The 25,666-nt window shown below is 46.3% G+C and overlaps 1 protein-coding gene across 6 annotated transcripts in view; it reads left to right on the forward strand.

Annotated features, from left to right (window-relative positions):
- Positions 1 to 25,666, forward strand: part of kank1a (KN motif and ankyrin repeat domains 1a) — a 105,949-nt gene that overhangs the window by 51,530 nt on the left and 28,753 nt on the right. For 3 of the 6 annotated variants that reach the window (XR_003879585.1, XM_029763897.1, XM_029763896.1), the window contains exons 3-4: positions 11,088 to 13,392; positions 13,517 to 14,004. Coding sequence is in view for 5 of the 6 variants with exons in the window: in XM_029763897.1 (XP_029619757.1) it covers positions 11,088 to 13,392; positions 13,517 to 14,004 (2,793 nt within the window). In the remaining variant the exon portion in view is untranslated. Of the gene's footprint in view, positions 1 to 824; positions 1,104 to 11,087; positions 13,393 to 13,516; positions 14,005 to 25,666 lie in introns of all 6 variants that reach the window. The other 3 variants (XM_029763900.1, XM_029763899.1, XM_029763898.1) reach the window with 3 other exon arrangements.

Raw genomic sequence — 25,666 nt, forward strand, 5'->3', positions numbered from 1 at the left:
TCCCTCTGGAGGGAAGAAGGAGCTGAGCCCTGACCCTAACCTCCCTCTGGAGGGAAGAAGGAGCTGAGCCACCCTGACCTCCCTCTGGAGGGAAGAAGGAGCTGAACCCTGACCCTAATCTCCCTCTGGAGGGAAGAAGGAGCTGAGCCCTGACCCTAATCTCCCTCTGGAGGGAAGAAGGAGCTGAGCCCTGACCCTAACCTCCCTCTAGAGGGAAGAAGGAGCTGAGCCACCCTGACCCTAACCTCCCTCTGGAGGGAAGAAGGAGCTGAGCCCTGACCCTAACCTCCCTCTGGAGGGAAGAAGGAGCTGAGCCACCCTGACCCTAACCTCCCTCTGGAGGGAAGAAGGAGCTGAGCCACCCTGACCTCCCTCTGGAGGGAAGAAGGAGCTGAGCCACCCTGACCCTAACCTCCCTCTGGGGGGAAGAAGGAGCTGAGCCACCCTGACCCTAACCTCCCTCTGGAGGGAAGAAGGAGCTGAGCCACCCTGACCCTAACCTCCCTCTGGAGGGAAGAAGGAGCTGAGCCACCCTGACCCTAACCTCCCTCTGGAGGGAAGAAGGGAGCTGAGCGCTGAGCCATTTTCCAATGTTTTCTTTATTCTGGAAAAGTTCCACACATAGCAAGACAAGGAGATATGTGTTTGACCAGCCTTGTCATATACCCCAGTCTGTCCTGTCTGCATGTAGCCTACAGTCTCCTGACAGTCTGAAGGTTCTGGAAGTTGTATGACTTCTCTCTCTCTCTGTCTCTCTCTCACTCTCTCTCACTCTCTGTCTCTCTCTGTCTCTCTCTCTCTCTCTCTCTCTCTCTCTGATGGAGGAAAAGAAGGCATTTTCAGTTGGAGGTGTGGAATTTGGACTGTGGTGTAAACAGCTTTGACTGACGGCTGGGCCCCCCTTCCTCTCCTGGCATCTAGGCAGTTTTAGACGTTAGTAATCACCGTAGCTGTTAGCTTACCTCCTAGTCCCTTCCCTGTCTGGGAGACAGAGTTCATGTATTCCTGATGGGTTAGTCAGGGTTTCTATTTGGAGACAGTGTTGATGTTGCCATGTTCTTTTCACCCAAGTGGAAGACTGTGTGTTTACCTCCAATTCCACGGTAAGAGAATTATGCCGAGACTCAGATTTTTCACTTTAAAATGTATGCCAAACAAAAACCATTGATTGCAACATTAATCAAACTCTATGCATAAGGACTACTCTTAAGTGCAGTCAAAAATGTGATTTCCTGTGTTTTATATATATTTCCACACTATGAGGTTGGAAAAATACTGTGAAATTGTGAAAATTACCCTTTTGGTGTAAGAGCTGTTTTAGTGGGATGGAGTTTTGGCCTGCCTGACGACATAGAGGCGCTAAATTACACTGAACAAAAATATAAACACAACGCACAAACATTTCTGAGATTTTACTGAGTTACAGTTTAAATAAGGAAATCAGTCAATTGAAATAAATTCATTAGGTGACTCTGTTGGTCACAGATAACTTTAAAGAAGAAGTAGGGGCGTGGATCAGAAAACCAGTCAGTATCTGGTGTGACCACCATTTGTCTCATGCAGCACGACACATCTCCTTCACATAGAGTTGATCAGGCTGCTGATTGTGGCCTGTGGAATGTTGTCCCACTCCTCTTCAATGGCTGTGTGAAGTAGCTGGATATTGGCGGAAACTAAAACAAGCTGTCGTACACATCAATCCAGAACATCCCAGACATGCTCAATGGGTGACATGTCTGGTGAGTATACAGGCCATGTAAGAACTGGGACATTTTCAGCTTCCAGGAATTGTGTACAGATCCTTGCGACACGGGGCTGTGCTTTATCATACTGAAACATGAGGTGATGATAGTGGATGAATGGCACAACAATGGGCCTCAGGATCTCTTCACGGTATCTGTGCATTCAAATTACCATCTATAAAATGCAATTGGGCTCGTTGTCCATAGCTTATGCCTTCCCATACCATAACCCCACCGCCACCATGGGGCACTCTGTTCACAACGTTGACATCAGCTCACTCACGACGTCATACACGCTGTCTGCCATCTACCCGGTACAGTTCAAACCGGGATTCATCCGTGAAGAGTAGACTTCTCCAGCGTGCCAGTGGCCATCGAAGGTGAGCATTTGACCACTGATGTCGGTTATGACATCAAATTGCAGTCTTGTCAATTCCATGGTGAGGACGACGAGCACACAGCTGAGCTTCTCGGAGATGGTTTCTGACAGTTTGTGTGGCCTTTTATTGTCCCCAGCACAAGGTGCACCTGTGTAATGATCGTGCTGTTTAATCAGCTTCTTGATATTCCACACCTGTCAGGTGGATGGATTATCTTGGCAAAGTAGAAATGCTCACTAACGAGTGTAAACAAGTTTGTGCACAACATTTTAGAGAATGTCACAAGTTTCTTCATCTTCCGACGATATAGAGAAATCGTCGTTTGAGAACGTGGACCAATACGCAGCAGAGTTGGTGCTCATCATCTTAATTTATTAAATGACGTTGAACACGAGAAAAGAAAGACGAAGGACAGTTTCACAGGCTAAATGAAGACTAGCAGTGCGAAATACAACTACCCACAAAACACAAAGACAAACATACCCTATTATATAGGACTCCCAATCAAAGGCAACTCAACACACCTGCCTTCAATTGGGAGTCCAACCCCAATTAACTATACATAGAAAACAAACCTAGAACCTATACCCACAACTAACTAGACTTAACATAGAAATACATAAACACAGAGCAGTGCCCAAAACCCCCGGAATACATAAATAAAACACCCTACTACATACACCACCACCCCGAACCATATAAAACAAATACCCTCTGCCACGTCCTGACCAAACTACAACAACAAATAACCCTTAACTGGTCAGGACGTGACAGAGAAATAAGCTTTTTGTGTTTATGGAACATTTCTGGGATCTTTTATTTCAGCTCATGAAACATGGGACCAACATTTTACATATTGCGTTTATATTTTAGTTCAGTGTAGTTAGACCAATAAGAAAACGAGCTCCAAACCTCTCTGCTAATATCAGATGGTTTTCAGTTTTCCCCTCCCCGCTAAGACCACATGCAGACAGTCCTAGCTAAATTCTTGCTTGAGACATTTCTCTTGGCTAAGAAGCAAATTTTGTTTCTTTGTTATCAATTATAATTGTTAAAATCACAGTAAGGTGCTTAATTGTTACCCAGAAATGATTTGATATTGAGATCAAAACGGCTGCATTGCACCTTTAGTAGGTTCCACTGAACATTTTACAAAAACACATTTACCTGAAGAACAGCGCATTTTACTGCTGCTGTTTAATTAGTTAGTTTAATTAGCTGTTTAATTAGTTGTTACTTTTCTTTTACATTTTTTACTTATCTATTTTTTACTTATTATTTTTTTTATTCTTAACTTCTTAACTTCATTGTTGGTTAAGGGCTTGTTAGTAAACATTTCACTGTGAGGTCTACACCTGTTGTATTCGGGGCATGTGTCATACAATTTGATTTGATTTGAACAGTGCAGATTCAAAGTTTGATAACAGAATGACGGTTGGTTCTGTTTATGTCAACATTCTGTTTCCAACAGAATGACGGTTAGTTCTGTTTATGTCGACATTCTGTTTCCAACAGAATGACGGTTAGTTCTGTTTATGTCAACATTCTGTTACCAACAGAATGGCGGTTTGTTCTGTTTATTTCGACATTCTGTTACCAACAGAATGACGGTTGGTTCTGTTTGTCGACATTCTGTTACCAACAGAATGACGGTTGGTTCTGTTTATGTCGACACTCTGTTACCAACAGAATGACGGTTGGTTCTGTTTATGTCGACATTCTGTTACCAACAGAATGACGGTTGGTTCTGTTTATGTCGACACTCTGTTACCAACAGAATGACGGTTAGTTCTGTTTATGTCTACATTCTGTTACCAACAGAATGATGGTTGGTTCTGTTTATGTCGACATTCTGTTACCAACAGAATGACGGTTTGTTCTGTTTATGTCGACATTCTGTTACCAACAGAATGATGGTTGGTTCTGTTTATGTCGACATTCTGTTACCAACAGAATGACGGTTTGTTCTGTTTATGTCGACATTCTGTTACCAAGAGAATGACGGTTGGTTCTGTTTATGCCGTCATTCTGTTACCAACATGAATGACGGTTGGTTCTGTTTATGTCGACATTCTGTTACCAACAGAATGACGGTTGGTTCTGTTTATGTCTACATTCTGTTACCAACAGAATGACGGTTGGTTCTGTTTATGTCTACATTCTGTTCCAACAGAATGACGGTTGGTTCTGTTTATGTCGACATTCTGTTACCAACATGAATGACGGTTGGTTCTGTTTATGTCGACATTCTGTTACCAACAGAATGACGGTTGGTTCTGTTTATGTCGACATTCTGTTACCAACAGAATGACGGTTAGTTCTGTTTATGTCTACATTCTGTTACCAACATGAATGACGGTTGGTTCTGTTTATGTCGACATTCTGTTACCAACAGAATGACGGTTGGTTCTGTTTATGTCGACATTCTGTTACCAACAGAATGACGGTTGGTTCTGTTTATGTCGACATTCTGTTACCAACAGAATGACGGTTGGTTCTGTTTATGTCTACATTCTGTTACCAACAGAATGACGGTTGGTTCTGTTTATGTCGACATTCTGTTACCAAACTTTGCATCTGCACTGTTCTTCAAGTAAATGTGTTTTTGTTACAAATTGTTAGAAGTAGTCCTTGTGCATAGAGTATGATTTGTTTAACATTGCAATCATTGGTTTTTGTTTTGAAATCGTGGAATTGCCCCCCTCTCTAACCCTCACCCTCTCACTCCCACCTCTTCTTTGTCCTCTCCTCTCTCCCCCTCCTTCCTCTCTCCCCTTCTTCTCCTTCCTCTCCTCCCTCTCTCCCCTTCCTCTCCTCCCTCTCTCCCCTTCCTCTACTCCCTCTCTCCCCCTCCTTCCTCTCTCCCCTTCTTCTCCTTCCTCTCCTCCCTCTCTCCCCTTCATCTACTCCCTCTCTCCCCTTCATCTACTCCCTCTCTCCCCTTCCTCTACTCCCTCTCTCCCCTTCCTCTCCTCCCTCTCTCCCCTTCCTCTCCTCCCTCTACTCCCTCTCTCCCCTTCCTCTCCTCCCTCTCTCTCCCCCCTCTACTCCCTCTCCCTCTCCTCTCTCCCCTTCCTCTCCTCCCTCTCTCTCCCTTCCTCTCTCCCCCTCTACTCCCCTCTCTCCCCTTCCTCTCCTCCCTCTCTCCCCTTCCTCTCCTCCCTCTCTCCCCTTCCTCTCCCCCCTCTACTCCCTCTCTCCCTTCTCTCCTCCCTCTACTCCCTCTCTCTCCCCCCTCTACTCCCTCTCCTCCCTCTCTCCCCTTCCTCTCCTCCCTCTACTCCCCTCTCTCCCCTTCCTCTCCCCCCCTCTCTCCCCTTCCTCTCCTCCCTCTCCTCCCTCTCTCTCCCCCCCCCCTACTCCCTCTCTCCTCCCCTTCCTCTCCTCCCTCTCTCCCCTTACTCTCCCCCCTCTACTCCCTCTCTCCCCTTCCTCTCCTCCCTCTACTCCCTCTCTCCCCTTACTCTCCCCTCCTTTCCTCCCTCTCTCCCCTTCCCCTCCTCCCTCTCTCCCCTTCCCCTCCTCCCTCTCTCCTCTTACTCTTCACCACCTCTACGCTACTCCCTCTCTCGCCCCGTCCTCTCGCCCCCTATCTTCTCCGCCCTGCTACCTCCCTCTCTCCCCGTTCCTCCCTCCGCCCTCTCATCCCCGTCTTCTTCTTCTCCTCCCTCTACTCCCTCTCTCCCCTTACTCTCCCCCCTCTACTCCCTCTCTCCCCTTACTCCCCCCCTCTACTCCCTCTCTCTCCCCTTCCTCTCTCCCCTTCATCTCCTCCCTCTACTCCCTCTCTCTCCCGCCCTTCTCTCTCAGCCTATCTCCTCCCTCTTCTCCCCCCTCTCTCCCCTCTCTCTCCCCTTCCTCCTCCCTCTTCCCTCTCCCCCCTCCTCTCCCTCTCTCTCCCCTTCCTCTCCTCCCTCTTCTCCCCCTCCTCTCATCCCTCTCTCCCCTCTCCCTCCCCTCTCTCTCCCCTTCCTCTCCTCCCTCTTCTCCCCCTCCTCTCATCCCTCTCTCCCCTCCTCTCCTTCCTCTCTCCCCTTCCTCTCCTCCCTCTCTCCCCTTCCTCTCCTCCCTCTCTCCTCTCCTCGCTCTCTCTACTCCTTCCCTCTTCGCCCCCACCCCCCTCCCTTCTGTCCTCTCCTCCCTCTACTCCCCTCTCTCCCCTTCTCTCCCTCTCTCCCCCTTCCTCTCTCTCCCCCCTCTACTCCCTCTCTCCCCTTCCTCTCCTCCCTCTACTCCCTCTCTCCCCTTCCTCTCCTCCCCCTCTACTCCTCTCTCCCCTTACTCCCCCCCTCTACTCCCTCTCTCTCCCCTTCCTCTCCTCCCTCTACTCCCTCTCTCCCCTTACTCTCCCCCCCCATCTCCCTCTCTCTCCCCTTCCTCTCCTCCCTCTCTCCCCTTACTCTCCCCCCTCTACTCCCTCTCTCCCCTTCCTCTCCTCCCTCTCCTCCCTCTCTCTCCCCCCTCTCCCCCCCTACTACTCTCCCCTCTCACTCCCCCTCTCCCCCTCCCCTCTCCTCCCTCTCTCTCCCCCCTCTACTCCCTCTACTCCCTCTCTCCCCTTCCTCTCCTCCCTCTCTCTCCCCCCTCTACTCCCTCTACTCCCTCTCTCCCCCTCCTCTCATCCCTCTCTCCCCTCCCCTCCTCCCTCTCTCCCTCCCCTTCCTCTCCTCCCTCTCTCCCCTTACTCTCCCCCCTCTACTCCCTCTCTCCCCTTACTCTCCCCCCTCTCTCCCCTCTCTCTCCCCCTCTCTCCCGCCCTTCTCTCTCAGCCTATCTCCTCCCTCTTCTCTCCCCTCTCTCTCCCCTTCCTCTCCTCCCTCTTCTCCCCTTCCTCTCCTCCCTCTTCTCCCCCTCCTCTCATCCCTCTCTCCCCTTCCCCTCCTCCCTCTCTCCCCTTCCTCTCCTCCCTATTCTCCCCCCTCTCTCCCCTCTCTCTCCCCTCCTCTCATCCCTCTCTCCTCCCTTCTCTCTCAGCCTATCTCCTCCCTCTCTCCCCTCCTCTCATCCCTCTCTCCCTCCCTTCTCTCTTAGCCTATCTCCTCCCTCTCTCCCCTCCTCTCATCCCTCTCTCCCTCCCTTCTCTCTCAGCCTATCTCCTCCCTCTCTCCCCCCTCTCTCCCCTCCTCTCCTCCCTCTCTCCCTCCCTTCTCTCTCAGCCTTTCTCCCCGTTGGTGTTCTGTAAACTGCTGGATCTGATTAGTGTGTGCTCTATTTTTGTTCATTCCCTGTCGCCAGAACACAATGTACTAAAACAACTTTAAACCAGCGTACGGATGAACAAACGTCAACGATGGCATGCTTTACCACTGTTTACCGCAGCTTGTTGATTGTCTTAGAAAAGGCCCAGAAATGGTGAGTGTGTGTCTGTTATAACATAGTTTCTCTACAGCCACATGGTTTCAGCCTGACTCAACTTCTCCTCAGTAAAATAATTAGCTCCCTCTTCCTATTTTTTTCTCTCTCGCTCTCTCGCTCTCTCGCTCTTTCTCTCTCTGTCTCTCTCTGTCTCTCTCTCTCTGTCTCTCTTTCTCTCTCTGTCTCTCTATCCTCTCTCTGTCTCTCTCTCTCTCTCTCTGTCTCTCTCTCTCTCTCTCTGTCTCTCTCTCTCTGTCTCTCTCTCTCTGTCTCTCTCTCTCTCTCTCTCTCTCTCTCTCTCTCTCTCTCTCTCTCTCTCTCTGTCTCTCTCTCTCTCTCTCTCTCTCTCATACCTCGCTGACAGAAGTATGTGAAACAGTTTAGTGGTGTTTGAACCTGTAGCAGTGACTGTCTGTTGTGGATTATACACCTAAACGTGCACCATTACCTGACACGAAGGAAATTAACAATTAACAATCTAAGTAGATATATTACAGTGAGCAGTGTCAGAATCCAGAATATACGGTGTGTATTCACTTGTATGTACTGTAGTAGGTATATTAGGATGAGCTATGTGGAGAATACAGCTATGTGGAGAGTACAGCTATGTGGAGAGTACAGCTATGTGGAGAATGCAGCTATGTGGAGAGTACAGCTATGTGGAGAATACAGCTATGTGGAGAATGCAGCTATGTGGAGAGTACAGCTCTGTGGAGAGTACAGCTATGTGGAGAATACAGCTCTGTGGAGAGTACAGCTATGTGGAGAATGCAGCTATGTGGAGAGTACAGCTATGTGGAGAATACAGCTATGTGGAGAGTACAGCTATGTGGAGAGTACAGCTATGTGGAGAATACAGCTATGTGGAGAATGCAGCTATGTGGAGAGTACAGCTATGTGGAGAGTACAGCTATGTGGAGAATACAGCTATGTGGAGAGTACAGCTATGTGGAGAATACAGCTATGTGGAGAGTACAGCTCTGTGGAGAGTACAGCTATGTGGAGAATGCAGCTATGTGGAGAGTACAGTTATGTGGAGAGTACAGCTATGTGGAGAGTACAGCTATGTGGAGAATACAGCTATGTGGAGAATACAGCTATGTGGAGAATACAGCTATGTGGAGAGTACAGTGGAGAGTACAGCTATGTGGAGAATACAGCTATGTGGAGAATGCAGCTATGTGGAGAATGCAGCTATGTGGAGAGTACAGCTATGTGAAGAATGCAGCTATGTGGAGAATACAGCTCTGTGGAGAGTACAGTGGAGAGTACAGCTATGTGGAGAATACAGCTATGTGGAGAATACAGCTATGTGGAGAGTACAGCTATGTGGAGAGTACAGCTATGTGGAGAATACCAGCTATGTGGAGAATACAGCTATGTGGAGAGTACAGCTATGTGGAGAGTATCAAATCAAAATCAAATCAAATTTATTTATATAGCCCTTCGTATATCAGCTGAAATCTCAAAGTGCTGTACAGAAACCCAGCCTAAAATCCCAAACAGCAAGCAATGCCTTCCCTGTAGCTCAGTTGGTAGAGCATGGTGTTTGCAACACCAGGGTTGTGGGTTCGATTCCCACGGGGGGCCAGCACAGAAAAAAAATGTATGATATGTATGAAATTGTATGAAATGTATGCATTCACTACTGTAAGTCGCTCTGGATAAGAGCGTCTGCTAAATGACTAAAATGTAAAATGTAAAATGCAATGCATGTGAAAGAAGCACGGGGGCTAGGAAAAACTCCCTAGTAAAAACTCCCTAGAAAGGCCAAAAACCTAGGAAGAAACCTAGAGAGGAACCAGGCTATGAGGGGTGGCCAGTCCTCTTCTGGCTGTGCCGGGTGGATATTATAACAGAACATGGTCAAGATGTTAAAATGTTCATAAATGACCAGCATGGTCAAATAATAATAATCATAGTAGTTGTCGAGGGTGCAACAAGCACGTCCGGTGAACAGGTCAGGGTTCCGTAGCCGCAGGCAGAACAGTGGGAACTGGAGCAGCAGCATGGACAGGTGGACTGGGGACAGCAAGGAGTCATCATGCCAGGTAGTCCCGAGGCGTGGTCCTAGGGCTCAGGTCCTCCGAGAGTACAGTGGAGAGTACAGCTATGTGGAGAATACAGCTATGTGGAGAGTACAGTGGAGAGTACAGCTATGTGGAGAGTACAGCTATGTGGAGAGTACAGTGGAGAGTACAGCTATGTGGAGAATACAGCTATGTGGAGAATACAGCCATATAGAGGATACAGTAGTTATGCAGTGGCAAGAAAAAGTATGTGAACCCTTTGGAACTACCTGGATTTCTGCATAAATTGGTCATAAAATTTGATCTGTCATAACATTTTTACAAACACAGTATACTTAAACTAATAACACATATTAATACATAATAAAAAAAAAATTCAGTGTATGTTGGGAAAAAGTATGTGAACCCCTAGACTAATGACTTCTCCAAAAGCTAATTGGAGTATGGAGTCAGCTAACCTGGAGTCCAATCAATGAGATGAGATTGGAGATGTCGGTTAGGGCTTCTTTGCCCTATAAAAAAACACTCACAAAATTTTTGTTTGCTATTCACAAGAAGCATTGCCTAATGTGAACCATGCCCCGAACAAAAGAGATCTCAGAAGACCTGAGATTAAGAATTGTTGACCTGCATAAAGCTGCAAAGGGTTACAAAAGTATCTCTAAAAGCCTTGATGTTCATCAGTCCACGGTAAGACAGATTTGTCTATAAATGGAGAAAGTTCAGCACTGTTGCTCCTCTCCCTAGGAGTGGCCATCCTGCAAAGATGACTGCAAGAGCACAGCGCAGAATGCTCAATGAGGTTAAGAAGAATCCTAGAGTGTCAGCTAAAGACTTACAGAAATCTTTGGAACATGCTAACATCTCTGTTGACGAGTCTACGATACGTAAAACACTAAACAAGAAGGGAGTTCATGGGAGGACACCACGGAAGAATCCACTGCTGATGGTCTGGTAATAGAAGCTGGTCAACAGTCTGATGGTAATAGAAGCTGGTCAACAGTCTGATGGTAATAGAAGCTGGTCAACAGTCTGATGGTAATAGAAGCTGGTCAACAGTCTGATGGTAATTGAAGCTAACATTCGTTTTGAGGTTTGTCTTACCAGGTTTAAGTGCACTAATGTTCCCGAGGTAGCAAGCCACTCCATCCGATCACTCTCTTCTTTCCACAGCCTTCATCCAACTCCCTTTTGAAATACCAAACTTTTTTTTAGCAGATAATTGCTGTCTGTTTGCTGTTGACAGCATAGTCCTTGGTGAAACTTTTTATTGTAGCTAATGTTGTCTATGCTTGTTGTGGCCAAGTCTGTCTGGGGTCCTGCGAGAAGTACGTGGCCACGCCTTTTATGTGAGAGCGCACAGGCTACGTTCGCATGTCATAATCACACTAGACCGCTGTTCTCCCAGCAGCTGGCCGGAGAAGCAACACCGGGGTCTAAAGTTGTCATGTCATTTTGAAAGCATTTCATTCTCTGATCCATTTTGAGCTATTGTTCCATACCTGTAATGTCAACACAAAATGTGTTTCCTGGTATGGCTCCTACTTCCAATCCCTTTTGTTCTTCTCTTCTTCCCGTAGAGAGAGGAGAGAGGTCTGTCAGCAGCAGTACTGAGGCCACGCCCCCGTATGGCTACCAGCTAGACCTGGACTTCCTGAAGTATGTGGACGACATACAGCGTGGCAACACCATCAAGAGGCTGAACATCCAGCGGAAAGCCAGGCCTGTCCGGCCGGCGGCGGAGCCCGTGCCCAGGGGAGGTTGCTCTGGTGGGGGCAGCGGGTACAGTGGGCAGGGCCAGGCTGAATGGACCTCCACAGGCTCCCTACCCTCCTTCAGTGAAGAGGCACAGCAGAGTCCCCTCTTCTACCCCTCCCCTCAGCCTCACCCTCCCTCCACCCTGATTTACCACGCCCATGCCCCTCTCCCGTCCTGTGAGCCCTCTCTTCCTCCCCTACCCCCCGAGGGCTACCTGAGCGTCCCCCCCGAACCCCCTCAACGGCCCCGGCTCCCGCCCCCCTCTCCGTGGGAACCTCCCCTCCTCAACCCCCAGGTTGAGAAGACCCTGATGGAGACGAGGAGGAGGTTAGAACAGGAGCGGCACCTCATGCAGCCCCGCTCCCCCTCCGAACCCCCCGGCCCTGCTCCTCGCCACCGCCTGGCCTCCTTCGGAGGGATGGGGGGGTCCAGCACCTCCCTGTTCTCCCCTAGCACCCCACAGCCCCTGCTGCTCAACGGTGGTGGAGGTAGTGGAGAGTACAACCCCTACTACACTTCCATGGGTTCCTCTATCCACCACAGCCCCATGTCATCAGGCATGACCACGCCGGCCACCAACGTGTCTCCGCTCCACCTGCAGCACATCCGGGAACAGATGGTGGTGGCCCTGCGGAGGCTGAAGGAGCTAGAGGAGAAGGTGAAGACCATACCTGTCCTGCAGGTGAAGATAGCCGTGCTGCAGGAGGAGAAGAGACAGATGACCTCTCAGAAGAACCAGAGGCTAGGGGTGGGGAGCGTAGTGGGAGGGGGGTTCAGGAAGAGGTCCTATAGCATGGGCAGTGCTGACCAGTTGGACCCCCAGAATACCTTGCAGACCCAGGAGCTGCACATCATGGAGCCAGAGGGCCAGGAGGGCCAGGAGGGTCAGGGCCATAGTCAGAGTACCATGGGGATGGAGGAGTTCAGGAGGCTGGCTGCAGAGGTCCAAGCCCTGGGGGCGAACAGCCAGGAGCAAGGGTCTCACCAGGCCAGGCAGACCCAGACCTCCTTCCCTCTCACCCACAATAACAACAACCAGCTCACCTCCACGGCGGTCGGCCCAGATGAGAACATGAACGACGCCACTGTGGTCGCCCAGAGGAAGTCGCCGGTGATGACGATGGTACAACAACGACGCTTCTACCGTGACGTCGGAATGGCGACGGAGCAGCGTGAGACGCGCAGTGCTGGGACGGGCGTGACGGAAGCCATGTTGGGCGTGACCAGCGAGGTGGAGGCGGAGTTAGACTTGCAGCAGCAGACTATCGAGGCCCTGAAGGAGAAGATCTACCGGCTAGAGGTGGACCTGAGAGAGACCACCCACCTGATGGAGATGTCCAAGCTGAAGCTAGAGCTTCAGGCCGCTGGGGGAGCCAATAGGAAGAGGGCTGATAAAGGCTTCCAGGTGCGGCCAGACACCTACAGCATAGCCTGCCAGGCGCGGCCAGACACCCAGAGCACTGGCTCAGAGACCTGGAGAGTCCAGACGCACAGCCAGGGAGTGGGGAACCATCTAGAGACCAGCCATGCCTCCACAGGGGAGACCCTCCACACTGTAGGGGTAGGGGTGTCCTGTCAACCCAGCCTGAGACACACTGCTTCGGGACCTGACCTGCCCATGGAGAGGTGGCTGGTGCAGGAGAGGGTAGAGGTGCAGGACCAGTGTGTTGGGAGGCAGTTGGAGGTGTGTGACCAGGGGGTAGGGGTGGAGGTGGGGCTGTGTGACCAGGGGGTGAACACTGATGAGGAAGTAAACCGTCTAGAGCTGTGTAAGGCCCAGGAGACAGAGGCCAGGGAGAGGGAGAGCAGGTTGGTGGGCGTCGGGGAGTGTTCTAGAGACGTCACCGTCAGACAGCTGGTCACCATGGGGACTAACCCTGTCCTGGACGCCACCGCGGACTTTGCTGTCATGGTAACCCCAGACACAGCCTCCCAACACACCAGCACCCTTCTGGAGACCGTTAGCCAACACACCAACACAGAGACAGTGGTGCTAGCTGACGGCTGTACCAACACCGCCCTGCTCCACACTGCTGAGAAACACACCAGCACGCTAACCAATCACACAAGGACTGTCGCTGTGGGGGAGGGGCTGGTCAAAGACCCACAGACCGTGCCCAAAACCAGGTACTTTTTCAATTAGATTTATTTAACAATTTAACAACACAATTTAACCACGTGGATATAATACAATACATTTAAATCAATTTTTTTGAACACTGTCTCCCTGTCTGTCTGTGGTCGTCCTTAGGTCTATTGCCGTGGGAAACACAGCGCAGAGAGACGGCAGTCCGGAGGAGGCATGGTCGGCCCAGACCAAAGAGGTTGGCGTCGGCCTGGTCGGCATCCACACCAACTTCCTGGTCGGCCTGAAGACCCGGAACATTGCCTGTGGACCCTCCCACCTGGACGGAACCACTGTTACCGAGGAGACCGTTGCCGTGACGACTGTTGTACCACCCCAGGCCATACCACCGCCCCAGCAGGTGGAGAGTGGGGCAGGACTAGACCACTACATAGAGAGGCTTCAGAACCTACTTCAGGAACAACAGATGTTGTTGACTGAGAACTACAGTGAGCTCGCGGATGCTTTCGGACAGCCCTGCTCTTCTCAGTTCACCCACTTTGGTTCTATCAACAGCCAGCTGGTCAACACTCTGACTTCTATCAACTCTGTCATCAAGTATGGCAGTGCTGAGGATCTGAGAACTCAGCGAGATGGCAGCAGCACCGCTACAGGTATGCCACACACAGAATGTCTAATAGGTTGAGTCCTTACACCAGGCCAGACAGACCATTTATCTACTGTTAGCCCGCTCTCTTCTCAGTCTGGTTAGTATTGACCTATCCCTAACATGTCTGTTTACAGAGCTGAAAGACTAATAACACAGTCACGTTCTAACATTACTGCTGTACTTTATAAATGCTATTTATTATCATGTTTTAGTAGGTTTATGTTTAGGTTAAGAATTCTTGCAGCCTCAACAATGAACAGACTCTTATCCAGAGCAACTTACAGTAGTGAATGCATACATTTTCATACTGATCCCCCGTGGGAATCGAACCCACAACCCAAGACAGTATCACCAAAAACATTACTGTCCCTCACAACACTAAACACCTGGTGACACTTTGTATTTGTAATTTTTATGGATCCCCATTAGCTGCTGTCAAGGCAGTACAGCAAAAAGTAATGCAGTTATATATTTTAAAGACATTACAATACATTCACAACAGATTTCACAGCACATTAAGTGTGTGCCCTCAGGCCTCTACTCAACTACCACATATCTACAATACAAAATCCATGTGTACATGTGTGTTTATAGTGCATATGCACATATGTTTGTATGCATGTGTCTATGCTTCTGTTGTTTCACAGTCCCCGCTGTTCCATAAGGTGTATTTTTATCTGTTTTTTAAATCTGATTCTACTGCTGCATCAGTTACCTGATGTGGAATAGAGTTCCATGTAGTCATGTGCCCCTCACATAGTCTGTTCTGGACTTAGGGACTGTGAAGAGACTTCTGGTGGCATGTCTTGTGGGGTATGGATGGGTGTCTGAGCTGTGTGCCAGTAGTTTAGACAGACAGCTCAGTGCTTTCAACATATCAATACCTCTCACAAATACAAGTAGTTATCAAGTAAATTCCACTTTGAGCCAGGAGAGATTGACATGCATATTATTAATGTTAGCTCTCTGTGTTCATCCAAGGACCAGCCGTGCTGCCCTGTTCTGAGCTAACTGCAACTTTCCTAAGTCCCTCTTTGTGGCACCTGACCACATGACTGAACAGTCGTCCAGGTGTGACAAAACAAGGGCCTGTAGGACCTGCCTTGTTGATAGTGTTGTTAAGAAGGTAGAAACTAGGGCCTGTAGGACCTGCCTTGTTGATAGTGTTGTTAAGAAGGTAGAAACTAGGGCCTGTAGGATCTGCCTTGTTGATAGTGTTGTTAAGAAGGTAGAAACTAGGGCCTGTAGGACCTGCCTTGTTGATAGTGTTGTTAAGAAGGTAGAAACTAGGGCCTGTAGGACCTGCCTTGTTGATAGTGTTGTTAAGAAGGTAGAAACTAGGGCCTGTAGGACCTGCCTTGTTGATAGTGTTGTTAAGAAGGTAGAAACTAGGGCCTGTAGGACCTGCCTTGTTGATAGTGCTGTTAAGAAGGTAGAAACTAGGGCCTGTAGGACCTGCCTTGTTGATAGTGTTGTTAAGAAGGTACAAACTAGGGCCTGTAGGACCTGCCTTGTTGATAGTGTTGTTAAGAAGGTACAAACTAGGGCCTGTAGGACCTGCCTTGTTGATAGTGTTGTTAAGAAGGCAGAGCAGCGCTTTATTATGAACAGAGTTCTCCCCATCTTAGCTACTGTTGTATCAATATGTTTTGGCCATGACAGTTTACAATCCAGGGTTACTCCAAGAAATTTTGTCACCTCAACTTGCTCAATTTCCACATTACTTATTACAAGATTTAGTTTAGCGTTTAGTGAATGATTTGTTCCAAATACAATGCTTTTAGTTTTATAAATATTTAGGACTAACTTATTCCTTGCCACCCGTTCTGAAACTAACTGCAGCTCTTTGTTAAGTCTTGAAGTAATTTCAGTCACTGTGGTAGCTGACGTATAGTATAGTGTATAGTGTTGAGTCATCCACACACATAGACACACTGGCTTTACTCACAGCCAGTGGCATGTCGTTAGTAAAGATTGAAAAAAGTAAGGAGCCTAAACAGCTGCCCTGGGGAATTCCTGATTCTACCTGGATTATATTTGAGAGGCTTCCATTAAAGAACACCCTCTGTGTTCTGTTAGACAGGTAACTCTTTATCCACATTATAGCAGGGGGTGTAAAACCATAACACATACGTTTTTCCAGCAACAGACTATGATCAATAATGTCAAAAGCCGCACTGAAGTCTAACAAAACAGTCCCCACAATCTTATCATCAATTTCTCTCAGCCAATCATCAGTCATTCGTGTAAGTGCTATGCTTGTTGAATGTCCTTCCCTATAAGCATGCTGAAAGTCTGTTGTCAATTTGTTAACTGTAAAATAGCATTGTATCTGGTCAAACACCATTTTTCCCAAAAGTTTATTAAGGGTTGTTAAAACCTCTTAAGGAATTTTAGCCTAAAATGACCCAAATCTATCTGCCTGTAGCTCAGGCCCTGAATGTCACAAGGGTCGTATAAAGGGGACCAAGGCGCAGCGCGTAGAGTGCTTTAATTGAATGAAAACACTTAAACAAAAACACACAAAACGGAAAACAACTACCCACACCCACACATGAAAAACAGGCTGCCTAAGTATGGCTTCCAATCAGAGACAACGATAGACAGCTGCCTCTGATTGGAAACCATACCTGGCCAAAACATAGAAAATAAAAACATAGAAATCTAGAAAAACCCCACAAAGAAACAGAAAACCAAAACACCCCATAACACCCACCTGTCACGCCCTGACCACTCTACTATGGAAAATGACCTCTTACAAGGGTCAGGACGTGACACTGAAGCAAGGATATGCATATTCTTGGTACCATTTGAAAGGAAACACTTTGAAGTTTGTGTAAATGTGAAATTAATGTAGGAGAATATAACACATTAGATCTGGTAAAAGATAATACAAAGAAAAAAAACGTCATTTCTTTTTGTTCCATCATCTTTGAAATGCAAGAGAAAGGCCATTATCTGACTTGGGACTCTTGGTGCAATTTCGATTTTGGCCACTAGATGGCAGCAGTGTATGTGCAAAGTTTTAGACTGATCCAATGAACCATTGCATTTCTTTTAAAATGTTGTATCAAGTCTGCCCAAATGTGCCTAATTGGTCAACATATACATTTTCAAGTTCATAATTGTGCATTCTCCTCAAACAATAGCATGGTATTCTTTCACTGTAATAGCTACTGTAAATTGGACAGTGCAGTTAGATTAACAAGAATTTAAGCTTTCTGCCCATATCAGATATGTCTATGTCCTGGGAAATGTTCTTGTTACTTACAATGTCATGCTAATCACATTAGCGCACGTTAGCTCAACCGTCCCGAGGGTGGGACCCCGATCCTGTAGAGATCCTTACAGGCTGATTGGTTGGCTATTTGAGCCAGTAAAGGGGGCTTTACTATCCTTAGGTAGGGGAATTACTTTTGCTTCCCTCCAAGCCTGGGGTCACACACTTTCTAGCAGGCTTAAATTGAAGATGTAGCAAATAGGAGTGGCAATATCATCTGCTATTATCCTCAGTAATTGTCCATCCAAGTTGTCAGACCCCGGTGGCTTGTCATTGTTGATAGACAACAATAATGCTTGTCTTTCATAATTTGGTCAGATATACTTGGATGTGTAGTGTCACCGTTTGTTGCTGGCATGTCATGCCTAAGTTTGCTAATCTTGCCAATGAAAAAATCTAATCCAATTTCATTTGTCACATGCGCCGAACACAACACACCTTACAGTGAAATGCTTACTTACAAGCCAACAATGCAGTTTCAAGAAAATACAAAAAAAAGTAAGAGATAAAAGTAACAAATAATTAAAGAGCAGCAGTAAAATAACAATAGCAGGAGCTATATACAGGGTTGTACCGATACAGAGTCAATGTGCGGGGGAAACGATGTCGAGGTAATTGAGGTTATATGTACATGTAAGTGGAGTTTTTAAAGTGACTATGCATAGATAATAACAGAGTAGCAGCAGCGTAGAAGGGTGGGCAATTCAAATAGTCTGGGTAGCCATTTGATTAGATGTTCAGGAGTCTTATAGCTTGGGGGTAGAAGCTGTTTAGACTTGGCGCTCTGCCACCGCTTGCTGTGTGGTAGCAGAGAGAACAGTCTATGACTTGGGTGAATGGAGTCTTTGACAATTTTTAGGGCCATCTTCTGACACCGCCTCTTATAGAGGTCCTGGGTGGCAGGAAGCTTGGCCCCAGTGATGTACTACCCTCTGTAGTGCCTTGCGGTCGGAGCCGAGCAGTTGCCATACCAGGCAGTGATGCAACCAGTCAGGATGCTATCAATGGTGCAGCTGTAGAACCGTTTGAGGATCTGTGTACCCATGCCAAATCTTTTCTGTCTCCTGAGGGGGAATAGGTTTTGTTGTGCCCTCTTCACGACTGTCTTGGTGTGTTTAAAGTAGTTGGCAATATCAGTGGGTTTTGTGAGCCATCTGATTCAATGAATGATGGAGCGGAGTTTGCCTTTTTGCCCAAAATGTCATTGAAGGGGCTCCAATCTTTTTTACTATCATTCTTTAATGTCATTTATCTTTGTTTCATAGTGTAGTTTCTTCTTCTTTTTATTCAGTTTAGTCACATGATTTCTCAATTTGCAGTACGAGTTATCTCTGCAGCAGCCAGGACCTGATGGGACCAGAGTTATCTCTGCAGCAGCCAGGACCTGATGGGACCAGAGTTATCTCTGCAGCAGCCAGGACCTGATGGGACCAGAGTTGTATTTGGAGGGCGAGTTAGTTAGGATGACATCTATGAAGGTGCCCGTGTTTACGGATTTGGGGTTGTACCTGGTAGGTTCATTGATAATTTGTGTGAGATTGAGGGCATCAAGCTGTTAGGACCTGTTGGGAGCAGATAGAGGTCACACACCGAGAAATCTGACTGCCGATAGGTACGCAATAGGAGGCTGTTCCTTCTCTGCTGAAACAAAAGACCTACGGCTGCGCAGTGTTCAGGAGGGAACTACATAGTGTAGAATGAACGTGTCTTAAGTAGTGTTGAGGAGGAGTGAACTACATAGTGTAGAATGAACGTGTCTTAAGTAGTGTTGAGTAGTGAACTACATAGTGTAGAATGAACGTGTCTTAAGTAGTGTTGAGGAGGGAACTACATAGTGTAGAATGAACGTGTCTTAAGTAGTGTTGAGTAGTGAACTACATAGTGTAGAATGAACGTGTCTTAAGTAGTGTTGAGTAGTGAACTACATAGTGTAGAATGAACGTGTCTTAAGTAGTGTTGAGTAGTGAACTACATAGTGTAGAATGAACGTGTCTTAAGTAGTGTTGAGTAGTGAACTACATAGTGTAGAATGAACGTGTCTTAAGTAGTGTTGAGGAGGGAACTACATAGTGTAGAATGAACGTGTCTTAAGTAGTGTTGAGGAGGAGTGAACTACATAGTGTAGAATGAACGTGTCTTAAGTAGTGTTGAGTAGTGAACTACATAGTGTAGAATGAACGTGTCTTAAGTAGTGTTGAGTAGTGAACTACATAGTGTAGAATGAACGTGTCTTAAGTAGTGTTGAGTAGTGAACTACATAGTGTAGAATGAACGTGTCTTAAGTAGTGTTGAGTAGTGAACTACATAGTGTAGAATGAACGTGTCTTAAGTAGTGTTGAGGAGGGAACTACATAGTGTAGAATGAACGTGTCTTAAGTAGTGTTGAGGAGGAGTGAACTACATAGTGTAGAATGAACGTGTCTTAAGTAGTGTTGAGGAGGAGTGAACTACATAGTGTAGAATGAACGTGTCTTAAGTAGTGTTGAGTAGTGAACTACATAGTGTAGAATGAACGTGTCTTAAGTAGTGTTGAGGAGGAGTGAACTACATAGTGTAGAATGAACGTGTCTTAAGTAGTGTTGAGGAGTGAACTACATAGTGTAGAATGAACGTGTCTTAAGTAGTGTTGAGGAGGGAACTACCTAGTGTAGAATGAACGTGTCTTAAGTAGTGTTGAGGAGGAGTGAACTACATAGTGTAGAATGAACGTGTCTTAAGTAGTGTTGAGGAGGGAACTACCTAGTGTAGAATGAACGTGTCTTAAGTAGTGTTGAGGAGGAGTGAACTACATAGTGTAGAATGAACATGTCTTAAGTAGTGTTGAGGAGGAGTGAACTACATAGTGTAGAATGAACGTGTCTTAAGTAGTGTTGAGTAGTGAACTACATAGTGTAGAATGAACGTGTCTTAAGTAGTGTTGAGTAGTGAACTACATAGTGTAGAATGAACGTGTCTTAAGTAGTGTTGAGTAGTGAACTACATAGTGTAGAATGAACGTGTCTTAAGTAGTGTTGAGGAGTGAACTACATAGTGTAGAATGAACGTGTCTTATTGGCGTCCTGCTAGTGGGACAATTTCCGGTGAAACTGGAGGGCGCAAAATTCAAATAAATAATCATAAAAATGATGGATATTAAACATTTAGGTACATATAAGTGTCTTATATCGTCTGAAAGCTTAAAGCTCGTCTGCCTGTGTATATTGGTTCCTAACTTCCCTGAAAAGTTGCATATCACAAGGGGCTGTTCGATGCTAATGCAGAACGCCACAGGATGTTTATATGCTGGTCAAGGGCAGTCAGGTCTGGAGAGAACCAAGGGCTATATCTGTTCCTGGTTCTACATTTCTTGAATGGGCAATGCTTATTTAAGATGGTGAGGAAGGCATCCTCTACTGACGGGATGAGGTCAATATCCTTCCAGGATACCCGGGCCAGGTCGATTAGAAAGGCCTGCTCGCTGAAATGCACCATAGTGTCGACTCCGTGTTGACTCCGGTGGGAGGCGGAGCACTCCAGTACGGCAGGTAACTATGGTAACGCACCATAGTGTTGGATGCCAACCACTATAAACAGAAGAAGTTGTTGTGGAATTGTTAGATTACTTGGTTAGATATTACTGCACTGTCATAACTAGAAGCACAAGCATTTCGCTACACTCACATTAACATCTGCTAACCATGTGTATTGTGACCAATAACATTCTGTTAACGTTACGGCGAGGGCAGGTGCTCGGCAGGCAGGGGCGATTGACACTGTACTAGCTAGCTAATACTTCAGCTAGTAGGGCGGGGAATTGCCAGGGACCTCACACTATGATATTATCATGATACTTAAGTGTCGTTACAATATGTATTGAGATTTTCAATACTGCGATTTTATTGCGATTTGATGTTCCAAGCATATTGCTCACTATACAGTGCCTTCAGAAAGTATTCATACCCCTTGACTTATTCCACATTTAGTTTTTAATAACCTGATTTCAAAATCCCCGTAATGACAAAGTGAAAACATGTTTTTAGAAAAATGTTAAACGTCTCATTTACATAATTATTCACACCCCTGAGTCAGTACATTATAGGAACACCTTTGGTGGCGATTACATCTTTGAGTTGTCTTGAGTATTTCTATATCAACTTTGAACATCTGAATTTGTGGAATGTCTCCCATTCTTCCTTGCAGATTTTCTCAAGCTCTGTTAAATTAGACGGGAAGCGACAGTGAACAGCAATGTTCAAATCTTTTCCATAGATTTCCAATGGGATTCAATGTCTGGGCTTTGGGTGGGCCACTCAAGGATTTTCACATTCTTGTTCTGAAGCCATTCCAGCGTTTCTTTGGCTGTATGCTTGGAGTCATTGTCCTGTTGGAATGTTAATCGTCGCCCCAGTCTTGTCGTTTGCACTCCAAAGCAGGTGCTCATCAAGGATTTGCCTGTATTTGGCTCCATTCATTGCTCCCTCTATCCTTACCAGTCTCACAGTCCCTGCCGCTGAAAAGCATCCACATAGCATGATGCTGCCACCACCATGCTTCACAGTATGGATAGTGATGAGCTGTGCCTGGTTCTCTCTAGACATAGCACTTTGCATTCAGGCCAAAGAGTTACATTCTTGTTTCATCAGCCCACAGAATTTCACGTGCCTTTTTGCATGCTCCAGGCGTGCTGTCAGAGGCCTTTTTCTCAGGAGTGGCGTCTGTCTGACCACTCTCCCATAAAGTCCAGATTGGTGAAGTGCTGTAGAGATTGTTTTCCTTCTGCCAGGTTCTCCCATCTCAGCCAAGATGTCGTTCTGTCAGAGTGGTCATTGGCTTCTTGGTCACCTCCCTAACCAAGGACAGACAGTTTTAGGCAGAGTCTGGGTATTTTTTTACATTTCCCAATGAACACCATCTGTGCTCTTGGACACTTTCAACACTCTAGGAATTGTTTTATACCCTTCTCCAGATATATGTCTCATCACAATCCTGTCTCGGAGATCGACAGACACTTCATGGTATAGTTTCTGCTCTGACATGCGCTGTCAACTGTGGGACTTTATACAGACAGGTGTGTTTCTTTCTAAATCATGCCCAAACATTTGAATTGGCCTCAGGTGGACTCCAATCAAGTTGTAAGAACATCTCAAGGATGATCAATGGAAACAGGATGCACCTGAGCTCAATTTCGAGTCTCATAGCAAAGGGTCTGAATACTTATGTAAATTAGATATTTCTGTATTTAATTTTTAATACATTTTAACACATTTTTCATTTTGTCAATATGGGGTATTGTGTGTAGATAGATGAGGAAGGAAATATATTCAATCCATTTTGAATTCGGGCTGTCACGCAATAAAATGTGGAATAAGTCAAGGGGTAAGAATACTTTCTGAAGGCAGATAGACATGAGAAAGCATAAGAAAACAAGTTTTGATCAGTCAGGGAAATAAGAAAACCTGTTGTCTCACTATTTAAAAAGATGGAGAACAAGCGATAGGATGAAAAAGAGTTTTTGGCACACAGGTACATCTGACTAGCGTTAGCTAACGTTACCTTTAAAAATAAATATATATATATAATATCGACCAAGAATAATATTATGATATGCAACTATCAATTCCTCCCTCTCCCACTAGTAGCTAGCTAGCTAGGACACCGGTAGACAGTGTCCTTCGCCCCGCCTGCTGAGCGCTGCTTTCCCACAGTTCTGTTGACGTTACGGCGAGGGCAGGTGCTCGGCCGACAGGGGCAAAAAAAATGTATATACATTACCAGTCAAAAGTTTGGACACTTCTACTCATTCCAGGGTTTTTCTTAATTTTTTACTATTTTCTGCATTGTAGAATAATAGTAAAGACAACAAAACTATGAAATAAAACATATGGAATCATGTAGTAACCAAAAAAGTGTTAAACCTTTGGATGCCATCTCCCATAGTGCCCTTCATTTTGTTACATGTTTGATACTCATCACTGCATCCTGTATCTATAGGTTGGCTGGACTTCTCTAAAGACCCGTAGATCTCTACATTACTCCCTTTCTGTTCACAAGACCCTACTTCATTAACTTCTATCTTATCTAATTATGCTGTTGAAGTATAGACACCTGAGTTGCCGGGCAGTTTAGAGTATTGATTGGGGAATTATTATTATTACCTCACCAGTTCACAGGATTGGTTAACTCTTGAGGTTCCTAGGGTCTCCTCCGGGTAAATCTGCTTTTAGTTTTAATGCACCGTATTGCTGGAACAAAATTCTAAATCCATTTCATCTTGATGTTCTGATGCCGTTCGGGCAGTTTAGAGTATTGATTGGGGAATTATTTGTGGAGGAATGTAACTGTTTTTCTGGGTGTTTATTTTTTTATTTTAGTATTTGTTATTTTGTATTTTTTTTATCCCTTTTTCTCCCCAATTTTGTGGTATCCAATTGGTAGTTACAGTCTTGTCCCATCGCTGCAACTCCCGTACGGACTCAGGAGAGGTGAAGGTCAAGAGCCGTTCGTCCTCTGAAACACAACCCAGCCAAGCCGCACTGCTTCTTGACACAATGCCCACTTAACCCAGAAGCCAGCCGCACCAATGTGTCGGAGGAAACACTGTACACCTGGCGACCTGGTCAGCGTGCACTGCGCCCGGCCCGCCACAGTAGTCGCTAGTGCGCGATGGGACAAGGATATCCCTGCCGGCCAAACCCTCCCCTAACCCGGACGATGCTGGGCCAATTGTACACCGCCCCCTGGGGCTCCCGGTCACGACCCGCTGTGACAGAGCCTGGACTCAGTGCCTTAGACCACTGCGCCACTCGGGAGGCCCCTTTCTGGGTGATTTGGGATGTTTTATTTGTGCTTACCATGACTGTGTTTTTGTATATTTATGTTGTATTATACAGGGTGCATTTGAAAAGAGACCTACACTACCGTTCAAAAGTTTGGGGTCGCGTAGAAATGTCCTTGTTTTTGAAAGAAAAGCACATTTTTGTCCATTTAAAATAACATGAAATTGATCAGAAATACAGTGTAGACATTAATGTTGTAAATGACTATTGTGGCTGGAAACGGCAGATTTTTAATGGAATCTATCTACATTTTTATTTATTTTACATTTATTTAACCAGGTAGGCTAGTTGAGAACAAGTTCTCATTTGCAACTGCGACCTGGCCAAGATAAAGCACAGCAGTTCGACACAAACAACACAGAGTTACACATAAACGTACAGTCAATATACAAACGTACAGTCAATAACACAAAAGAAAAATAGACAAATCTATGTACATTGTGTGAAAATGTAGAAGAGTAGGGAGGTAGGCAATAAATAGGCCCTAGAGGCGAAAATAATTACAATTTATCATTAAAACTGGAGTGATAGATGTGCAGATTATGATGTGCAAGTAGAGATACTGGGGTGCAAATGAGCAAGAGGGTAAGTAATAATATGGGGATGAGGTAGTCGGGTGGGCTATTTACAGATGGGCTGTGTACAGGTACATTGATCGGTAAGCTGCTCAGACAGCTGATGATTCAAGTTAGTGAGGGAGATATAAGAGCTTTTTGCAATTCGTTCCAGTCATTGGCAGCAGAGAACTGGAAGGAAAGGTGGCCAAATGAGGGGTTGGCTTTGGGGTGACCAGTGAGATATACCTGCTGGAGCTAGTGCTACGGGTGGGTGTTGTTATTGTGACCAGTGAGCTGAGATAAGGCGGGGCTTTACCTAGAAAATACTTCTAGATGACCTGGAGCCAGTGGGTTTTGCGACGGATATGTAGTGAGGGCCAGCCAACGAGAGCATGCTGGTCGCAGTGATGGGTAGTATATGGGGCTTTGGTGATAAAACGGATGGCACTGTGATAGACTGCATCCAGTTTGCTGAGTAGAGTGTTGGAAGCTATTTTGTAAATGACATCACCGAAGTCAAAGATCGGTAGGATAGTCAGTTTTACAAGGGTATGTTTGTTAGCACAGTGTCCAAAGAAGGGCCAGATGTATACAGAATGGTGTCGTCTGCGTAGAGGTGGATCAGAGAATCACCAGCAGCAAGAGCGACATCATTTATATATACAGAGAAAAGAGTCGGCCTGAGAATTGAACCCTGTGGCACCCCCATAGACACTGCCAGAGGTCCGGAAAACAGGCCCTCCGATTTGACACACTGAACTCTATCTGAGAAGTAGTTGGTGAACCAGGCGAGGCAATCATTTGAGAAACCAAGGCTATTAAGTCTGCCGATAAGAATGCGGTGATTGACAGAGTCGAAAGCCTTGGCCAGGTCGATGAAGACGGCTGCACAGTACTGTCTTTTATCGATGGTGGTTATGATATCGTTTAGGGTTCGATTACAGGCCCAAAATGGCCATTAACAAAGAACTTTCTTCTGAAACTCGTCAGTCTGTTCTTGTTCTGAGAAATTAA

Source organism: Salmo trutta, chromosome 9 (assembly GCF_901001165.1).
Source record: "Salmo trutta chromosome 9, fSalTru1.1, whole genome shotgun sequence".
Lineage (NCBI taxonomy): Eukaryota > Metazoa > Chordata > Actinopteri > Salmoniformes > Salmonidae > Salmo > Salmo trutta.